Genomic DNA, 21,775 nt, shown 5'->3' on the forward strand with positions numbered 1-21,775 from the left:
CAAATTACACGTGCATGGGTACAGATTGTGCTGGGATAGAAAACTAGGCAAATTGGCAACCTTTGAGCCAATTCTGCCAGCAATGAAGAGAGTAAAAATAACTGAACCACGAGGTAATAGACCACAGCACAATAACTTTCTATTTGACTTGGGGAAAACAGAGTTGAGGGAAAAGTGGGAGGGTGGGAATAGAAATGGGTCAAGTGGCAAGGATTAGGAGAGTGGTGGTGGAAGGGTGTTTTTCAGATTGGGAGGTGGTTTGCAGTGGTGTTCCAAGGGGTGGTGAGAGATCCCCGGTCCGATGGGTGGACCAGTGGAACAGGCGAGAGGCTTTTCACATTTAAAACGCTGGCGAGCTGATGTGGTGCTTCTCCAGGAAACCCATCCGAGGGTGAAGAACCAGGTATGGTTTTGGACGGGTTGGGTGAGCCAGTTTTTCACAAGCATTGATAACTGGGCCGGGTGGGGTTTCCAAATTCAGGGTCGCAACCTGCCGGTGGGACCCGGAGCGATAGGTTGTGGCCTTTCCGATCGAGGGAAGAAGTCCCCAATGGCCACAACCGGCTTTTAAGAATGCCGGCCAAGGGCAGCCCCGATTGGTTGCACTGTTTGAGGGAGCACGTCGGCACAACGCTGGGCTGTGTGCTGGTCGCTGCGCGTGTTTGGGTTGGAGAGGGGGGGTTGAGAAAAGGAGCTGACGTGTGTCCACATGGCCTGCGATGCTTCCAATGGTGGCCCCGGCTTGGAGCTCCGCTCTGGTGCTCCTCTGCGCGCTGCTTCGCTCGTCCTCCGCCACCAATCAGTAGTTTGCGACCTACGGCTCAGTAGTCAAGGTGTTAAACGGCCGGCACAACAGCAGCTTGCACTCCCACAACGTGGAGTATTGGTCGGGAAGTGGTCAGCAGTCTGCGACTGGGGTGGATGCAGAGGGAAGCCAGGCCAGGTTTGTCAGTGAGGAACACCGATCAAACGAGGCCAGTCAATACGGCTGACTCATTTCAACACTGGAAGCAACCTACACAGTCATAGGGGAATGATGATGTGGAGATGCCGGCGTTGGATTGGGGTGAGCACAGCAAGAAGTATTACAACACCAGGTTAAAGTCCAACAGGCAGCACGGTAGCATAGTGGTTAGCACAATTGCTTCACAGCTCCAGGGTCCCAGGATCAATTCCCGGCTTGGGTCACTGCCTGTCTGCACGTTCTCCCCGTGTGTGCGTGGGTTTCCACCGGGTGCTCCAGTTTCCGCCCACAGTCCAAAGATATGCAAGTTAGGTGGATTGGCCATGATAAATTGCCCTTAGTGTCCAAAATTGCCCTTCCTGTTGGGTGGGGTTACTGGGTTATGGGGATAGGGTGGGGTTGTGGGCTTGGGTAGGGTGTTCTTTCAAAAGAGCCGGTGCAGACTCGATGGGCCGAATGGCCTCCTTCTGCACTGTAAATTCTATGATCTAGGTTTCTTTTGAATCACGATATATATATATAACAAAGTCAAAGATGCAATATGATACTTTGATTGGGAACATTTGCAGGTAATTAAGTCTTTACAGATCCAGAGAGAGGGGTACCCAGCCTTCAGAACAGCGACCACGACACCACACAACCCTGCCATGGCAATCTCTGCAAGACGTGCCAGATCATCGACATGGGTACCATCATTACAAATGAGAACACCACCCACCAGGTACTTGGCACATACTCATGCAACTCGGCCAACGTTGTCCACCTCATCCGTTGCATGGACTTTAACCTGGAGTTGTAAGACTTCTTACTATAGGGGAATGAGTTAGGGGCATCCCATGTTCCGCCTCTCGGGGATTTATGTTCTGTTAACAGAAATCCTCTCGGGGATTTATGGGAGGATTCTGGAGGATGATGCAGCATCATTGGAGGAGGTCAAGGCCAAGTGAGAGGAGCTGGGGCTGGCTCTAGAGGAGGGGCTGTGGTGTTGCAGAGGGTGAACACCTCAACCTCATGTGTGAGGTTGGGGTTAATGTAATTAAAGGTTATACACAGGGCGCACCTAACGAGGTCAAGGATGAGCCGGTTGTTTGATGGGACGGAGGACACTTGTGAGAGGTGTGGGAGAGACCCAGCCAATCATGTCCCCATGGTCTGGTCCTGTCCGAAGTTGGGGAAGTTCTGGGGTTTGTTCTACAGCACTATATCGGCGCTTCTCCTCGCTGGTTGTTCGCAGACGGCTCCTATTGGGGTGGAGGTCAGATTCTTCGCCATGTGCCGAGTGTCTGAGGGGGGACTAGATGGAGTTTTTGTATCTTGAGAAGGTTAAGTTAACCTTGCGGGGGGGGGGGGGAGGAGATGATTGATGGGTTCCATCAGAGATGGGGTCTGTTAATTATTCACTTGAAAGAGTTGGTCACCGTCAACTGATAAGAGGAGGGGGAGTAGGGATGGTGGTTATTTTTCGAGTGATATAGGTGGTGGGGGGGGTATGAGTTCATCTGTTATTCTTTTTGCTTTGTGTTGTTTTAGGTATAAAATGTTTAAAACCGAACAAAACAAAAGTAGTTCATTGGCTGTATAGCACTTTGGGACATCTGGTAGTCATGAAGGGGGCTATAGAAATGCAAGTATTTTTCTTGGTGTTAGCTTAGCTCAGTGGGAGCACTCTGCTCCAAATTTGCAGCTCAAAGTTTCAAGCCTCACTGCAGAACTTGAGCACTAAATCAAAGACCAACAACAATCCACTGCAGTGCTGAGGGAATGTCAGAGGTGTTGTCTTTTGGAGATGTTAAATCTCGGCTCAGTCAGTCTGCTGGGGTTATACATATAGCATTGCTCGAGGTGGTAGGTAAGCTTACCCTTTGAAGACCACCACCAAACAGCTTGACTGGACATTTTTGTTTTTGAGACTTGTGTGGCAACTTACTGCCACTGAAGTCATGGCTTCTATTTCCAACAAAGATGCTTTGGAGAACTAGTTAACATTCAGTCAGTAACATAGGAGACACAACTCAAACATTATTCATCCACATCAGAAAGTTATTTTCAAATTTCTATATTCGCCATACAGAATTACAGAAATAATAATGTAACCCCTTTGCAGCTTGTCTCTTTGTAAAACTAAAAGAGCATTGAACACTGATGCTGAATCACGTATATACCAAGGTGAGTAAAACCATTTGTGGGGGGGGGGGGGGGGGGTTAAGAGAGAGAAAGGAAGAAATAAAACTAAAAAATCAGTGAAACATAGATCAAAGTACAGAAGGAACATACATTTGGCAAATCTGTTCTTGAAACAAATGCTTGATGTGGATAGGTTCAATTAATTTTTCAGTCTCCTCCCACACTCATTAAACTACCATATGCTGCTTAACAGAACATTTAATGTGCATTTAGCACACGAGCACACACAATTCTAGACTGCTTTTCAGAAAATGGCCAGGAGAGGTCATTATCTGTATTAGGAAATGTTTTACAACAGCAATTTCATGTACAACATTGTAGCTTCCCCAAATTTCGGCGTTTGCTACTCTTTTATTTGTACCAATCCCTTTCTTTTTTAACAGATGGAAACATCACAGATTAGCAGACAAAATCCACCGTTAACTTTAAATCCTGTTTGTTACCCTCTGAATATTTCAGACAAAAAAAGATAAAATGTTATGGACTACAATCCTGCAGCTCCAGTTACATGCCATTACATCTTCAAGAACAGATATGTCACTTTTGCTTGCTCAAACAGCAAATACTAATTATTGGTAAATTATGACAAATATATTTGGTTAGATTTACTAATTAAAACCTATATAGTCAAATCTTCCTCAAGACACAGTAGCATTTGACAATACAGATGGAACAGGCAAAAATAACCTCACAATAAGACTGGTATCTACCACGGTGCCAGTGAATGATCTTTCAGCAAGCTTCACACAGGAGAGTGGTAAACTTTGGTGGCATGGTGGGAACCAAACATTGCCACAATTAAAATAATGTTGCAATTGCAACAGATGCAATACTTCAACTGCAGATGATTTTTAAACCTGTACTCATAATAAACTTTATTATTGTCACAAGTAGGCTTACATTAACACTGCAATCAAGTTACTGTGAAAATCCCCTAGTCGCCACATTCCGGCGCCTGTTCAGGTACACGTGGGGGGGGGGGGGGGGGGGGGAATTCAGAATGTCCAATTCACTTAACAGCATGTCTTTCGGGACTTGTGGGAGGAAACCGGAGCACTCGGAGGAAACCCACGCAGACGCAGGGAGAACGTACAGAGTCCACAAAGACAGTGACCCAAGTCAGGAATCGAATCCGGGTCCCTGGCGCTGTGAAGCAACACCTTGTCGCCCATGTGGTAGTTATTGAATCAATCTGGAGAATATGCTCAGATCTACAGAGGATTGAACCTTTTAAACCTGCCCCTCCTTGCAAGCCAGTTGCATGAGAGATGGCGTTATTTCAAATCTACCTCGCAACTGAAGAGTTCATAATCTGAAAGAGACAGAACAAGTGGTTCCTATTGGAGGAGTGAGATTTCTTTGCCACGTCATTCAAATTCTAAACATCAGTTATTCTTGAGGAGGAAAAAAATAATTTATCTACATCAAAATCTTAATAAGGCTGGCTACTCAACAATATAATACAAAAGCAAAATACTGCAGATTTTGAAAATCTGATATTAAAAACTAGCGTTGGAAAAACTCAACATGTCTGGCAGCAACGGTGGATAGAGAAACTGGGTTACTGTTTCAAATCGAATAAGATTCATTTTCTGAACTGACGGGAATAGAAATGGGATGGATTTTATCGTGTTACAAGGAGGAGGGGGTGTTCGAACGAAAGGAAAGGTCTGGGATAGGTTAAAGAATGGAAGAGATTAAATAAAAGAGATGCGGTAACAAAACAAAGCATTGGTCCAGAGGAGGTGTTAATGGCAGAATAACTGACAGCTGTCTTAAAGCAAAAACATGAAAACAAGATACAGACTGGCCCTTGGCAACAAATAACTAATCAAAATAGAGACAGAATTTATGGTCTGAAATTACTCACGTCTATTGGTTATTGACTTCAATTATTGGCACCTACCGGGCAATGTGGAAAATTGCCCGGGTATGTTCTGTGCACAAAAAGCAGGACAAAATCAGACCCAGCCAATTGCCACCCCATCAGTCTAGTTGTAATCTTCAGTAAAGTACTGGAAGGGATCATCAACAGCGCGATCAAATGGCACTTGCGCATCAATTCCCTGCACATTAATATTCATTTTGGGTTATACCAGCTCCTGACCTCATTACAGCCTTGGTAAAAACATGGACAAAAAGGCTAATGCCAGAGGTGAGGCGAGAGTGACTACACTTGACATCAAAGCAGCATTTGGCCGAGTATGGCATCGAGGAGCCCGAGCAAAACTGGAGTCAATAGGAATCAGGGGGGAACTCTCCGCTGGTTGGAGTCATCCCTGGCACAAAGGAAGATGATTGTGGTGGTTGGAGGTCAATCATCTCAGCTCCAGGATATCACTGCAGGAGTTCCTCAGGTCTAGGCCCAACCATCTTCAGCTGCTTCATCAATGACCTCCCTTCCATCATAAGGTCTGAAATGGGGATGCTCACTGATGACTGCACAAATGTTCAGCACCATTCGCGACTCCTAAGATACTGAAGTAGTCCATGAACAAATGTAGCAAGGCCTGGACAATGTTGAGGCTTCAGCTGACAAGTAGCAAGTAACATTTACACCACACAAGTGCCAGGCAATGGCCATCTCCTACAAGAGAGTCTAACCTTTGTACCTTGACATAACAGGGGCTGGTTTAGCTCACTCGGCTAAATCGCTGGCTTTTCAAGCAGGCCAACAGCACGGTTCGATTCAGCCTACCCGGACATGCGCCGGAATGTGGCGACTAGGGGCTTTTCACAGTAACTTCATTGAAGCCTACTCGTGACAATAAGCGATTTTCATTTTCATTTTTTTCATTCAATGACATTATTATCGCTGTATCCCCACTATCAACATCCTGGGAGATACCATTGACTAGAAATGGAACACACTAGCCATATGAATACTTAGGCTACAATAGGTCAGCGGCTAGGAATCTTGAGGTGAGCAACTCACCTCCTAAGGCCTGTCCACTGTTTACAAGGCACATATCAGGAGTTTTATGGAATACTCTCCACTTGCCTGGATGAGTGCAGCTCCAACAACACTCAAGAAGCTCGACACCATCCAGGACAAAGCAGTCCGCTTGATTGACACCCATCCACAAACATTCAAACCCTCCACTACTGATGGAACGGTGGCAGCAGTGTGTACCATCTACAAGATGCACTGCAGGAACTCACCAAGATTCCGTGGGCAGTAGCTTCCAAACCCACAACCACTACCATCTAGAAGGGCAGAGTCAGCAAACACATCGATACCCCACCACCTGCAGAGAACCCCATCACCTGCAAGTTCCCCTCCAAGTCACTCACCACCCTGACTTGGAAAGTCTTTTGAGCCAGGGTTCTATTCTGGGATCGTCCCATGCAGCTATATTAACTGGGATCGTAACAGCATTTTTTTGAAATGTATATATTTTTTAATATAAATTTAGAGAATCCAATTCATTTTTTCCAGTTAAGGGACATTAAGCGTGGCCAATCCACCTAACCTGCACATCTTTGGGTTGTGGGGGTGAAACCCACGCAAACACAGGGAGAATGTGCAAACTCCACACGGACAGTGACCCACAGCTGGGGTTTCAAACCTGGGACCTTGGCGCCGTGAGGCAGCAGGGCTAACCCACTGCGCCACCATGCAAAAATATTTTATGGAGGCATTTATTCACACAATCAACGTAATACAAATCAAAACAAACCAGCAGAGCTGCAAATAACAAACTAAACAAACAGAGGCCCCCCTCCAGCCCCAGGTGCTGCCACTGTCCCCACACCCTAAGGGGCACCATCACTGGCCTTTTGGAGTACCTGGCCAGCGAAAACGGCAGAGACGCCGTCAACAATGCCTCCAAACTTGTATCCCTGCGAGAGGCTACCTCCATCCACTCCCATACCAACCCCTTCCCGACTATCCACTTCCTCAGCATTGCTAATCTCGCAGCCCAGTAATAATTCATGAAGTTCGGGAGAGCCAGCTTGACCCCCCCCGCCACACCCCCCCCCCCCCCCCCCCCCCCCCCCCCCCCCCCCCCCACCCCCCCCCCCCCCCCCCACCCCCCCCCCCCCCCCCCCAACCCCCCCCCCCCCACCCCCCCCCCCACCCCCCCCCCCCCCACCCCCCCCCCCCCACCCCCCCCCCCCCCACACCCCCCCACCCCCCCACCCCCCCCACACCCCCCCCCCACCCCCCCCCCCCCCCCACCCCCCCCCCCACCCCCCCCCACCCCCACCCCCCCACCCCGCTCCAGCAGCACCTTCTTCACCCGCGGGGTTTTACCCACCCAAACAAACCCCAAAACCATCGCATTCACCCTCCTAAAGAAAGCCTTAGGAATAAAAATAGGGCAGTTCTGGAACACAAACAAGAACCTCGGGAAAACCGTCATTTTCACTGATTGCACCCATCCTGCCAATGACAGCGGGAGTACATCCCATCTCCTAATGTCCCCCTTCATCTGTTCCAGCAACCAAGCCAACTTCAGCTTGTGCAGCTGCTCCCACCCTCCGCCACCTGTATGCTCAAATATCGAAAGATTCCCCCCACCACCCACCACCCATAAACGGCAACTCCCCCAGCCTCTTCTCCTGCCCCCTCGCTTGGATCGGAAACACCTCGCTCTTCCCCATATTAGATTTATATATACCTCGAGAACTGGCTGAATTCCTCCAAAATCCTTATAATTCCCCAATACCTTCCAAAATATACATCAGCAAGTCATCCGCATACAGCGAGACCCTATGCTCCACACAACCCCCCCCCTTCTCGGCATCCATGGCGACCACCACCTCCATACTTGGTCTCTCTGAGGGCATCATTATAACGTGCAGTAACCACCTGATATTAGCCGACAGATGTCTCCTCTTAACGAACCCAGTCTGGTCCTCGGATCGTAACATACCTTAAATCACATCTTTATTTTCCAAACAGAATGAAGGATAAACACTGCTTTATAGTTCCTGGCTTGCTGTCTATAAGAATTCTTCAATGTGTTAGGCTACTCAGCCCGTTTAACAACATTACTGCTGCTGGATGCCCAAGATTCTTAATAGCTGAAGCTGGTGTGAAATTGACAATTGGGCAAGATTAATTCCACAGAGACCGCTACCTTTCTTAGAGGTCAGCGAGTAGTGCCTTTTCTTCACCACTAACTGCACTATTCAGATCCACATGTTTTGCTCCACAATCAGAGAGGACAAGAATAACTGAAATACATTGCAGCAGAGGCCAATGGCTGATGCGGATTCACATAGCAACAGGGACAGGGTTATGTGCATGTCTCGGATCTAATAACATGGATGCACTGCAGTATGGACAGTATCCAGTGTAGGTTCAATCTACTTGACGAGTTTGCCCTTGAAAGGCACAAGTATATAAATTAGTGTTAGAGGATCTCATATTCACAAAGTTATCTCCTGAACTGTGAGTAATATCCACCCTCATTTAATTTCTAATTGTAGTTTGTGCGTAGACTGCTAGTCAACGGAAGATCAGTTCTGGTCTGACTGTCAAAATACTTAATTTATTACTTGAGAGGTTTAAAATTTCAATGAAATTCGGAGAACAACTGGTAAAAATGCTACCTTCGGGCAACCTGCCGATCAATTGAATATTTTATTGTTCAGAAACCTCAGCACTGTTCTGTAATGCACTAAGTAGCTGTACAATCAGAGCTACATTAATTCAGCAAACTCAACCTTACCTCGATTATAAATGGGGCATGAGGCGACAATAATTACCTGTATACTTTTGCGCTGAGGGTCTGTGGAGCTGGGCAGAAGTCCCAACAAGTTATGGCATGGCGGAACTAATCACGTTACTCACTCAAGTGGAATTTCTGCACAGCGTGCACACAAATACCAAATCATAAAGACAGAAATTCCTTTCAGAAAATGTCTAATCTTAAATGCACAATGTTGTCCATACAATGATTTTACAATGAGTGTAACATTTAACATAATTCACCTCTCTTGAAGGACTTGGCAAATGATGTCAGCTCAGTCCAACTGAGAAGAGCCTATTGACACACTCACATGGAAGACATCATGATCAGCTCACATTATTTACCACAGTGAAATGTACAGGTTTTTCCTTTAGCATCAGATCATTTGTGAAGAGGGGAGGCAATGGCTGGATTTAACATGCAGAAATTCTTCAACGGGTTGAAAGGTTCAAGAGAGCAAGCAGAAGATTCCTTTAGGTACAATAGATTTTGTAGCAGCTTGATTTTACAGGCAGCTCAACCACCCCTCTTTCTCGAGAACCCACGAGAAGACCTTCAAGCATTAAAGGGATTAAAGACTTCAGACAATGGAAAAACCAAGAAAAAATAAATCCCTTTTTGCAGAAGGACCAAGATACTGCACTTGTGCACAGAGACCAAATGATTACACACACACTCCCAACTTTCTCTATTCAACATCAAACTAGAGTCTCCAGAAATAAAGTACCAACAGCAAAGGCAAAAATCTGAGAATTTGAGACGGAGAAAGAGAACACCGTCAATGTGTGGTGGATGTGAGAATTATGGAAGTTGCAGTTATGTAACAGACGGAGATTCTGGGATGAGTCTTTGAAGGAGGTCTTCACACAACTCAATTACTTGAAACGTTTTTACACAAAAAGTTAAAGTCATTACTGTAGACCAGGATCATGACAATTTACAGACGAACACTCTGGTCTAACCTGGACACTTTGTCCATACGCCAGTGCATCCACATTACTAGATCTGACACATGCACATAACCCTGTCCCTTTTGCTTTACGAACATGCATAAACACAATTTTGGAAAGAAATGCTGGTTATTCATTAGTACCTGCAGTATTGCATCAATTCGATTCCTCTCAGCAATCAGGAACTCATTTTCTGTATTACTGGTCTGAATGATTTTATCCCTATCCTCTTGTTCACTTTGGTAGCGCTGCAGATCATCTTCCCTTGCTCGTTTAGAAATTTGTAGAGTTTTTTCCAACTCCTTCACCTTCTGCTGAAGTTCTGAATTTTGCACTGTTAAGACACCAATAGAGAGCATTCAGCTGCTGCCTAAAGCATTAGTTGCAGTTTTGGTTTACAATGTTAATTTACAGTGTTGCAAATTTCAAAAATATTCCACATAAATAATGTGCAATATTCGTACACACATATTGAGACACACAGTCATACACACGCAGTCACAGTGTCGCACAGAGACACCAGGCAGATAGACAGACAGACAGCCACAGAGGGTGGGATTTAATGCATGCGATAGGGGCCTTGTCTGCCAGCTGCTCAGCTAGCGAGAGCGCCATGTTACCTTCTTTGGAGAAGGCCTGCCAGCATCAAGTGCCTCTCCAGTGGAAAGCCTTCCTGGGATCACGGGACCTTTAAACACACAAAAGGCTAGTTTTTGGAGAGCTGCCAGCCAGGTGTCTGTAAATGTCCAGTGCAGGCAGCGCCAGCAGGAGTGGTGGGTAGCTACTGGCGATGAATCCAGGCAGAGGTCTGGGATAGTCTAGAGTATCAGGCCGCAGATAGGGGAAGGATGGGGGTTGAGGCAGGTAGTGGCTCTCAGTGGGTCCCTCCTTCCCGACGCCAGGTCCCTCAATCATGCTTATTGTGACTGCACTGCCCGTGGTGCAATGAGGCCCCTAATTGGGCATTAGTTGCCAATCAGGGTTGAGGCGAGAAGGCAGAGGGGTCCCCACCCAGCATCCCCTTGATCTGTAAATATGCTGTGGGTCAAGGCATTAAATTCCACCCAAATGTTTCCACAGCAGTTGGAAGTCATCTCAGCCTAGGGCCAGGTGAGATGTGCAACATTGATTTTACAGACATTAAGCAATTTCTAGCAGGTATTTCTAGAATCTAATTTTATAGATGAGATGAGCAATGATTATTTCAGAATGAACAGCTCTCCTGTGGTACTGCTCTGTGAGTCAGTGATTGCAGTATTGAAGGACGGACAGCATCCTGTTGTGAAGTAAGAGCAAAGGAAATATTACATCGGCAGAAGAATTTGGGAAGAGGCTTATTAGGAATCGGCCTGGAGACTTTGAAGTAAATGCCTGATTATCAGTTATATAATTAAATTACTCTGTACTATATTAAGGAGAAGCTATTTGTGTTCCATCTATTTTGTATTGTGGCTTTCATAGTGAGGGTCAGCAAATAGATAAACTTGAATTCAGCATTTGCATGTTGTCTTGACCAAGTATGAGTATTTGAGTCAAATAGATTCCAAATGGACTGCAGGGTGGCACAGTGGTTAGCACTGCTGTCTCACAGCTCCAGGTGACCGTCTGTGTGGAGTTTGCACGTTCTCCCAGTGTCTGCATGGGTTTCCTCTGGCTGCTCCAGTTTCCTCTCACAGTCCAAAGATGTGCAGGTTAGGTGGATTAGCCAAGATTAATTGACCCTAGTGTCCAAAAGGTTAGGTGGGGTTACTGGGTTATGGGGATAGGGTGGAAGCCTGGGCTTAAGTAGGGTGCTCTTTCCAAGGGCCGGTGCAGAATCGATAGGCCAAATGGCCTTCTTCTGTACTGTAAATTCTATGATTAAAATGAAGGACTTTTAAGAGGAATGTTCTTTAAAACCTGGATAATGAACCAGAGCTTCCAGAATTATTACTTGTTTATATAGAGAACTTTAAGTGGTTATATAAATAAAAGTTAGTTAAAATATAATATTCCATTGGCAACCCATGCAATGTAGTGTAAAATTAATCCTTAAACATTGCAACCTAATAGAGAAACATTACCTCCAGAAACTGAAATGGTGATGCTTTACCTAGTTTCCAATATTTTATGGATGAAAACAAGTAGTTGTGGTTGCTTTTACTGCCCTAAAAAGGTTGATGGGAGAATGGGAGGAGTAATGTATTAAAACAGCAAGCTTGAGAACGCTGTGAATGGCTAGTTCTGATGTCAATCATAATTATTCACAGAAATTACACAGATGTAGAGGGCTTTCCAAGTACTAACTACAATGTGCTACCATGTACAACATAAGTGCTAATGTAACATGTACGTCTCTCGAGGCATCTTTCAAGTGGAGATGAATGAAACAATCTTCTAAAGACCATGTGTTATACTGTCTAATCTATGAAGTATTAAGTCTGCTTCCAGATTGAAAGATGTCTCTTTGAGGTTACAGAGTCTAATTGTTGCTGAGTAAGCTACGTCAAGACAAAGATTCTTGGTTTGTTGAGGAAGCCTTAAAGATCAAAAGGATTTTCAAGTTACATGGTCAGGTTGGAAGCATCAATATGTTTTTAGAATTCATTGACAGAAAGTGGGCATTACTGACAAGAATAGCATTTTATTACCTGTGCATTAGATAAAGAGCTTTCCTTTAGTGTTAAAACAATATATGCCATCTCACATGCAACAAACAATTCATGCACTAGAATGATCGCAGTTGTCTGGCAACAGGTCACCCACAACATTACAGCTGGTATGCTGTCGGAGGGCAGGCTCTATACCCAATAGAATATATTTTTTTGCTCATGTGAAACTATCGCTTTAAATCACAAGGAGTCTTTGAATTAAGACGGATATGAGGAGGAAAGGGTTGTTAGTTTTTGGAATTCTCTCCCCCTGCGAGCCGTGAATATATTCAAGGAGGTGTTTGCCAGATTTTTGATTGACATAGGAACAGGCAGGAACAGGCAGGAAAGGAGAAATCAAGGCCTCAATTTGATCAGCCATGATCTTATGGATTGGCAAAGCAGGCTTGAGGGGCTGAATGGCCTATTCCTGCTCCCATTTCTGATGATCTTGTGAACATCTGAAAATCTAATTATTTGAATCATAGCGCTGGCTGCCTTGTTGTAACACTATGAACCCTTGGAGTGTGATGAGGTGAACAGGAAATGTGCACTAAATATTTTAAATATATGCATGTTATGTTATTTTTTAACTCCACACCAATCTGAGTAGAGGAGAAAAACGGTAGCCAAAAACTGGTGAAGGAATTGACCTATCTGACTGGTCAATTATTTTATGCTTGCTCATTCACAAATGACAGATTTGATTGTTCGGTTTTTCTGATCAGCAATTTCTCTTTTTTTTATTATAAACACTAGTTTTAATTCATTCATATTTAGACAACATTCGATATAGATTGTAATGTGAACTGAAATGCAACCAACAGTTTTTTTGTAAATTCCAAGTTATTGGTTTTACTTGCAATACAGATTAATTTATGTAAATGATTATTTGTCAGTTTCTGTTATAATTTCTTTCTGGAAACATTAGATTTTCTTGTACCTTTTAATTGTGCATGTACTTTGTGAACAGAGTCTATTCTGTCTTCTGAAGTGCATCGGACAACACTGGCTTCCTTCTTGGCCACAGCTAGCTCATACTCCAGGGTCTGTCGCACTGCCTCCCCTTTCTCCAGTTGTGCCCGCAGCCGAGCAATATGGCTGTCAAATGCTGAACGCTATGAAAATAAAAAGGCACCAACAGGTTAAATGGACTTACAAAAATCAAAAAGTGCAATTTCTCCTGCAGTTTTTTCTATGACAATGCTTAACCTCAGTGTTGTCCAGGTAAGCGATTGGACTGCAATTTCACAGCATGGACAGTATCAAAGACACTAACTCCACAGCAAGATGGAATAATCTAATCAGTGAAATATAAACATTTCCTACTGTGGCATAAGAAAAACGATATCATTTCCTATTCTATCTCCTTACATTTCATATATAATACATACTTTACTTTATACTTTACATAGTTGGGAAAGCTGTCCCACAGACTAGTCAGGCAACAGCCGCATATAGTCATGACTCATGGAATTATCTACTTTACAGGTAATGTCCCAGACGCCACCACCCCTGGGTACACCCTGTCCCACATCCATGATAGATCCAGCAGATGCTTGGTACCACCACCACTAACCATAGCTGCTCAACATGGTCCGTGGAAGGTGATGAAGGAATGAGTGAGAGACAAGATACTTGACCTCATCCTCAGCAATCTGCCTGCCACAGATGCATCTGTCCACGACAGTATTAGTAGGAGTGACCCTCGCATGGTCCTTGTGGAAATGAAGTCCCGTCTTCACATTGTGGACATTCGCCATCTTGTTGTTGTGTGGCATTAGCAATGTGCTAAATGGAATTGATCCCAACAGAGCTAGCAACTCACAACTGGCATCTATGGGGCACTGTAGGCCATCAGCAGCCGAATTGTACAGAATCACAATCCGTAAAGTCAAGGCCTGTCCCTCATGCTACCATTCTCTGAAGTGTTAAGACCTGTTGTATTGCATTCTGTGCCCGTTACTTAATTGCCTTTGCATTTCATCAATAAACCCCTTTGTTAACTACAGGAATCCTCCAGTGCATGTCTCAAGCCACCACATTGGCAATGAAGTAAATGTTTTTGATCACAGCCGACAATTGTCGTGAATCAGGGAGTTGGGGGGGGGGGGGGGGGGGGGGGGCGACTCAAAGACTTTTGTCCAGATAGTGAAATTAGTTAAAGAACATTTCAACCCAGGGCCCTTAATTATCCTTCAATGTTATAAGTTTAACTTTGCAGTGAGGGAGCATGAAGAGTCTGTTATAGTCAAGCTTCGCCAGCTTGCTGAACACAGAGTTTGGAACCGCGCTTAGTGACATGTTGAGTGATCGTCTGGTTTGTGAGATCCATAACCATAATATCCGCTTCTGGCAGAGACCACAGTTACATTGGGAAAAGTAATCAAGAAAGCTCAAGGTGATGAGGTGCGCTGAAAAAGACACTTTGGAGCTTCAGAGTATGGTCTGCGGAGAGATTAACAGACATAGTGCAGAGCCAGTCATGGTCGTTGGGAAAAGACTGGGACCCAAGGAACGGTAAGGAGTCGAGCCATCAACCCGAATGCGAGACGGGACATTGCCACGAGGCCAAGAGCCAATGCAAAAAAAAAACCAACAACAGCTGCTGTCCACATTGCAATATATTGGTTGAAAGAAGTCCAACTGAATAAGGCAACTCGGATTGAAATTATCTTAAGTGTAAATGGTAGAACCCTTAAAATGGAAGTTGACACCGGGGCTTCGGTGGCTACAGTGGATGAGCAGACCATCCAGTATATTCATGCAGAAATGCAGTCTTTAAGATTAAAGAGTACTACAGCCCCACTGGGGAACTTTTGAAGATTCCAGAACAGCCAATACCCAGTGGCCTACAGAAGGTAGGGGGCCAATCTGCCTTTGGTTGTCTTTAAGGACAGAGGGCCAGTCTGTTGGGAAGAATCGGATTACAGAAGATTAGGCTCATCTGGCTGGAAATCTTCAAAATATCTAACGGCGCCCTCCAAGTTGTCTTCAGGAGGTCTGGCTTTCCCTTCATTTTCCTTTATCTTCCTTTCTTGGGAAGCCCCAAGGTTTGATCATTATCCGAGCATATTGCTACTGGTCCTCTCTGCATAACAGCATGGAATGTGGTAAAATGGTGATGGCACTGCACTAAGTTTGTGGTTAAGTTGTGTTGTTGATATATATGTAACTCCCCTTAAAACTGGGGTTTCACAATTTATTTTATTTTTGTAACAGTGCGTTAGAAGAATCAGTGCTTGGCTCCTACATGGGTGCTGATGGGTCTGGTTTCCGAAGAGAAGAGGTTGCGGTGCGTTGTTGGTGCCTTTGGTATTGCTCGAGTTGAGGAAGATGTACGTTGCTGTTCACCCAGACATGGCTTGGAAAATCTATCCTGATTTCTTGTAGTAATTGAGGGCTGATGCGGTATGGAAGAATGCGCATCATTTTACCACGTTTTTCATGGCTTCATGGTTTCTCCCTCGGTCTCTGGTGGGGCTGTATCGGTAGAGAGTTATGTCTAATGACTGAATCGATAGTTGTGATATTTTTCTCCTGAATCGACAGTTGTGATGCTTTTCTCCTGTCTCCCTCTGTACTATGTATGCTGAACCATTTGTTTCTTGATCCTGGTTTGTGGCGATGTATTATTTTGTAATTTTGTTGCAGTCTTTAAAATGTAAAAGCTTAATAAACATACTTCCCAAACCCAACCTTTAACTTCACCTTATCATCTAAGAAATAGGAGTACACCGTATGGTTCCTCCAGCCTGCTCTGTCAATCAATGCGATTATAACTGACCATTAGCATTAATTCCACTTTCCCACACACCCCACAATGTTCCTTCATTCTCGGAAAGGCCAAAAATCTGTTTATCTCAGCCTTAAATACATTCAATGACAGAGCATCCACAATCTTCCGGGTACAGAATGCCAAAGATTCAACCCTTTGAGTGAAGACATTTCTCCTCATCTCAGTCCTAAATGATCAGCCTCTTATTGCCCCCCCCCCCCCCCATGTTCTCGGTTCCACAGCCTGGGAAAACAACCTCATTGCCCACCCTATCGAGCCCCAGCAGAATCAATTAAATCACCTCTCATTCTTCTAAACTCCAGAGAATATAGGCCCAATTTATTCAACCTCTAGTCATAGAACGACCCCCTCATCCCAGGGACCAATCTAGTGAACCTTCGCTGTACCACCACCAATGCAAGTATATCCTTCCTTTATTCTGGAGACCAAAACTGTGCACGGTGTTCCAGGTGTGGTCTCACCAAAGTACTGTACAATTGTAGCAAGATGTATTTGGTCCTTAACTCTAATCCTCATCCCACAAGGGGACAACCACATCCCACAAGGGGACAACCACATCCCACAAGGGGACAACCACATCCCACAAGGGGACAACCACATCCCACAAGGGGACAACCTCATCCCACAAGGGGACAACCTCATCCCACAAGGGGACAACCTCATCCCACAAGGGGACAACCACATCCCACAAGGGGACAACCTCATCCCACAAGGGGACAACCTCATCCCACAAGGGGACAACCTCATCCCACAAGGATTCAGAACTCACGTCTTTCCTTTTCCAAAATGTCTCAATTTATTTTTTCATGTTAAACATACTGTATAAATACAAAACATCATTGTTAATCAATACCATGAGAAAGGAGAACACCCAGCCAGATACCAATATAACTAGAGAGATCAACATGGAGAAATATGCAGCAAAACAATTCCATAAAATTAGAATTTTGCTGAATACACCACCGTCGGCATGGTGCAATTGAGGCATTAATTTCATGCAAACTAGGCATGCCGATGAATAATTCTGCAGGCTTACCTCCTCATTAAATTTGCTGCTTAGTTCCAATTTCTCTTTTTCCAATTTATTCAGTTTCCACCTGAGATCTGTAAAGCTGCAGTCACCATCACCTGGTTGCAGTTGTTTCATTTGATTCTGGAGCTGATTAATGGTACTTTGCAATCTAAGTAAAGATTTTTTATTTAATACATTGATATAGCATATTTCATGACCTTAGGACATTTGAAAATACTTCCTGATGATGAAGGAGCTGCGCTCCGAAAGCTAGTGATTCGAAACAAACCTGTTGGACTTTAACCTGGTGTTGTAAGACGTCTTACTGTGCTCACTGTGTTCAACGCCGGCATCTCTACATAATATGGAGGAGGCAGAGTCCAAATTTAGCTGCCACAAGACGTCCTGACCTGCCCAAGAACCTGACACTAATCAAACCAGTTGGGGAAAGCAGTACCTCAGTTGAGAACCACCGAGTCAACCTCAGAAGACAAGGTCAGCTCCGGTTCAGATGACCATAGACGGCACGCGTCAAAGCAAGCCAGGCACCTGAGGTTGCAACAAGCACTTTTTAGTATGCTCTTTAACAGATGCCTGAAGTTCGGCAACAACCACACAGAACGACGGCCTCCAAAGCATCTGACGCATTGACAGTTGTTGCTGATTGTTAATGTTATACTGTTTAATGTGTCACAGACCTTTACTTTTAAGGGGGACCAAAATGTGCCTTTGTGGTATATCTAGTGTTTCCTCATTAGCAGCCTTGCAGTGGAACAGGGGCACTGCAAGAGATCAATCACACAATGTCACCACTTGCACGGGCAAAAACAGAAAATACTGGACCACCTCAGCAGACCTGACAGCATCTGTGGAGAGAGTCGGGAGCTAACGTTTCGAGTCTGGATGACTCTTTCTCAAAGCCTGGACGCTCATGTAACACTATAGATGTAGTGTTAGCATCTCCTAATAAAGCGCTTTGTTTGAACCTCTTGAGCCCTGAAGACTTAAATTCAAAACCACCACAATCATGACTGAAAGGGCATTTTCATTCCTGGAGTATTTTCCAGTCAAGGAAACAAAAACATTACTGAAAGTACAGAACTATGCCAAATTATTTCCCATGTACAAATGATTCATTGAGCAGCATTATCCATTTCCATGAATTAGTACAGCTACCTTACCTCCAAATTTCATTAGCAGTAGAAGTTGGAATTTCCTGGGAAGACAGCCTTGGGATGAGGTCCCTTGGATCCGTTCTGGTTCGCAGCTGAACAATCTGGGAGCGGTTACCCGACCCTTCCCGTTGCAGAGGGGCTTGCAAATCTAAAGCAGACATAATTCCGTTGCCCCTACATGTTTTGAAACCTTGAAGTAAATAGAAATTTTAAAAGGGTTTTACAATTAAACCACGAAATATTGACAGGTTATTCAACAATGTGGGGAAAATCAGAGTAAGAAGTCTTACAACACCAGGTTAAAGTCCAACAGGTTTGTTTCAAATCACTAGCTTTTGGAGCACTGCTCCTTCCTCAGATGACTACTTCACCTGAGGAAGGAGCAGTGCTCCGAAAGCTAGTCTGAAACAAACCTATTGAACTTTAACCTGGTGTTGTAAGACTATTTACTGTGCTCACCCCAGTCCAACGCCAGCATCTCCACATCAGGGAAAATCATGGCTCCAGGAAAATGCCTTGTAGTCTAAAACTCGTAGAAAAGTGAGTGACAACCTTAAATTCTCTTACGCACTCAGTGCCTCCCTATCACTGTGATGTTACTGAGGGAGGAGAGGGTGAGCGAGGAACACACTCCGTGCCTCCTTATCACTGTGATGTTACTGAGGGAGGAGGGGGTGAAGAACGCACTCCGTGCCTCCCTATCGCTGTGATGTTACTGGGGGAAGAGAGGGTGAGGAACACACTCAGTGCCTCCCTATCACTGTGATGTTACTGAGGGAGGAGAGGGTGAGTGAGGAACACACTCCGTGCCTCCCTCTCACTGTGATGTTATTGGGTGAGGAGAGGGTGAGTGAGGAACACACTCAGTGCCTCCCTATCACTGTGATGTTATTGAGGGAGGAGAGGGTGAGTGAGGAACACACTCCGTGCCTCCCTATCACTGTGATGTTGTTACTGAGTGAGGAGAGGGTGAGTGAGGAACACACTCCGTGCCTCCCTATCACTGTGATGTTGTTACTGAGTGAGAGGGTGAGTGAGGAACACACTCCGTGCCTCCCTATCACTGTGATGTTATTGAGGGAGGAGAGGGTGAGTGAGGAACACACTCCGTACCTCCCTATCACTGTGATGTTACTGAGGGAGGAGAGGGTGAGTGAGGAACACACTCAGTGCCTGCCTATCACTGTGATGTTACTGAGGGAGGAGAGGGTGAGGAACGCACTCCGTGCCTCCCTATCACTGTGATGTTACTGAGGGAGGAGAGGGTGAGTGAGGAACACACTCAGTGCCTCCCTATCACTGTGATGTTACTGAGTGAGGAGAGGGTGAGTGAGGAACACACTCCGTGCCTCCCTATCACTGTGATGTTACTGAGTGAGGAGAGGGTGAGTGAGGAACACACTCCGTGCCTCCCTATCGCTGAGGTTACTGGGGGAGGAGAGGGTGAGGAACACACTCAGTGCCTCCCTATCACTGTGATGTTACTGAGTGAGGAGAGGGTGAGTGAGGAACACACTCCGTGCCTCCCTATCACTGTGATGTTACTGAGTGAGGAGAGGGTGAGTGAGGAACACACTCCGTGCCTCCCTATCGCTGAGGTTACTGGGGGAGGAGAGGGTGAGTGAGGAACACACTCCGTGCCTCCCTATCACTGTAATGTTACTGAGGGAAGAGGGGGTGAGTGAGGAACCCAATATAACAACACTTACTGCTCACTTCCCGCCCAATGAATTGGCTCCGGCCTTGAGACCACTTCGTGTTGGAGAACACGGAATACGTGGTGTTTGTAACCAGGGGCATCAGGCTCTCCGGATGCGGGATCCAGAAAGAAATCGTGTCACCGGGTAAATTAATTCAGACATAAAACTACAAATCTGCTGATTGTGTTATTGTAAAGCGGGGGGGAGCTGGGTCAGGCCAGCGGCCAAACTGTTGCGTTTGACACTGAGCATTGTGAACACACAGCGTCTGCACAGACAGCCCCCCTCCCTCTGCACAGACAGCCCCCCCTCCCTCTGCACAGACAGCCCCCCCCCCTCCCTCTGCACAGACAGCCCCCCCCCTCCCTCTGCACAGACAGCCCCCCCTCCCTCTGCACAGACAGCCCCCCCTCCCTCTGCACAGACAGCCCCCCCCCCCTCCCTCTGCACAGACAGCCCCCCCCTCCCTCTGCACAGACAGCCCCCCCCTCCCTCTGCACAGACAGCCCCCCCCCTCCCTCTGCACAGGCAGCCCCCCCCCTCCCTCTGCACAGACAGCCCCCCTCCCTCCCTCCCTCTGCACAGACAGCCCCCCTCCCTCCCTCTGCACAGACAGCCCCCCTCCCTCCCTCTGCACAGACAGCCCCCCCTCCCTCCCTCCCCCTCCCCTCTGCACAGACAGCCCCCCTCCCTCCCTCGCACAGACAGCCCCCCTCCTCCCTCTGCACAGACAGCCCCCCTCCCTCCCTCTGCACAGACAGCCCCCCTCCCTCCCTCTGCACAGACAGCCCCCCTCCCTCCCTCTGCACAGACAGCCCCCCTCCCTCCCTCTGCACAGACAGCCCCCCTCCCTCCCTCTGCACAGACAGCCCCCCTCCCTCTGCACAGACAGCCCCCTCCCTCTGCACAGACAGCCCCCCCTCCCTCTGCACAAAAATCCCCTCCTCCCTCTGCACAGAAATCCCCCCTCGCACAAGAAATCCCTACCTCTGCACAGACATCCCCCCCCTCCCTCTGCACAGACATCCCCCCCCCCCCCTCTGCACAGACACCCCCCCCCCTCCCTCTGCACAGACAGCCCCCCCTCCCTCTGCACAGACAGCCCCCCCCTCCCTCTGCACAGACAGCCCCCCCCCTCCCTCTGCACAGACATCCCCCCCCTCCCTCTGCACAGACATCCCCCCCCCTCCCTCTGCACAGACATCCCCCCCCTCCCTCTGCACAGACATCCCCCCCCCTCCCTCTGCACAGACATCCCCCCCCTCCCTCTGCACAGACATCCCCCATCCCTCTGCACAGACAGCCCCCCTCCCTCTGCACAGACATCCCCCCTCCCTCTGCACAGACAGCCCCCTTCCCTCTGCACAGGCAGCCCCCCCTCCCTCTGCACAGACATCCCCCATCCCTCTGCACAGGCAGCCCCCCCCCCTCCCTCTGCACAGACAGCCCCCCCCCCCCCTCCCTCTGCACAGACAGCCCCCCCTCCCTCTGCACAGACAGCCCCCCCTCCCTCTGCACAGACAGCCCCCCTCTCTCTGCACAGACAGTCCCCCCCTCCCACTGCACAGACAGCCCCCCCCCTCTGCACAGACAGCCCCCCCCTCCCTCTGCACAGACAGCCCCCCTCCCTCTGCACAGACAGCCCCCCCCTCCCTCTGC

General features: G+C 46.9%; 1 protein-coding gene across 2 annotated transcripts in view; it reads right to left on the bottom strand.

Moving 5' to 3' along the window:
* Positions 1–21,775, bottom strand: part of LOC119970052 (coiled-coil domain-containing protein 171-like) — a 282,328-nt gene that overhangs the window by 254,538 nt on the left and 6,015 nt on the right. Inside the window, exons 1-5 of one of the 2 annotated variants that reach the window (XM_038804010.1) lie at positions 20,126–20,321; positions 18,423–18,606; positions 17,266–17,410; positions 13,374–13,548; positions 9,944–10,134 (exon numbers count right to left, since the gene is read on the bottom strand). In XM_038804010.1, coding sequence (XP_038659938.1) covers positions 9,944–10,134; positions 13,374–13,548; positions 17,266–17,410; positions 18,423–18,606; positions 20,126–20,216 — 786 coding nt within the window. In that variant the 5' untranslated portion in view covers positions 20,217–20,321. Of the gene's footprint in view, positions 1–9,943; positions 10,135–13,373; positions 13,549–17,265; positions 17,411–18,422; positions 18,607–20,125; positions 20,322–21,775 lie in introns of those variants that run through there. The other variant, XM_038804011.1, reaches the window with a different exon arrangement.

This window comes from Scyliorhinus canicula, chromosome 8, assembly GCF_902713615.1.
Source record: "Scyliorhinus canicula chromosome 8, sScyCan1.1, whole genome shotgun sequence".
Classification (NCBI taxonomy): domain Eukaryota; kingdom Metazoa; phylum Chordata; class Chondrichthyes; order Carcharhiniformes; family Scyliorhinidae; genus Scyliorhinus; species Scyliorhinus canicula.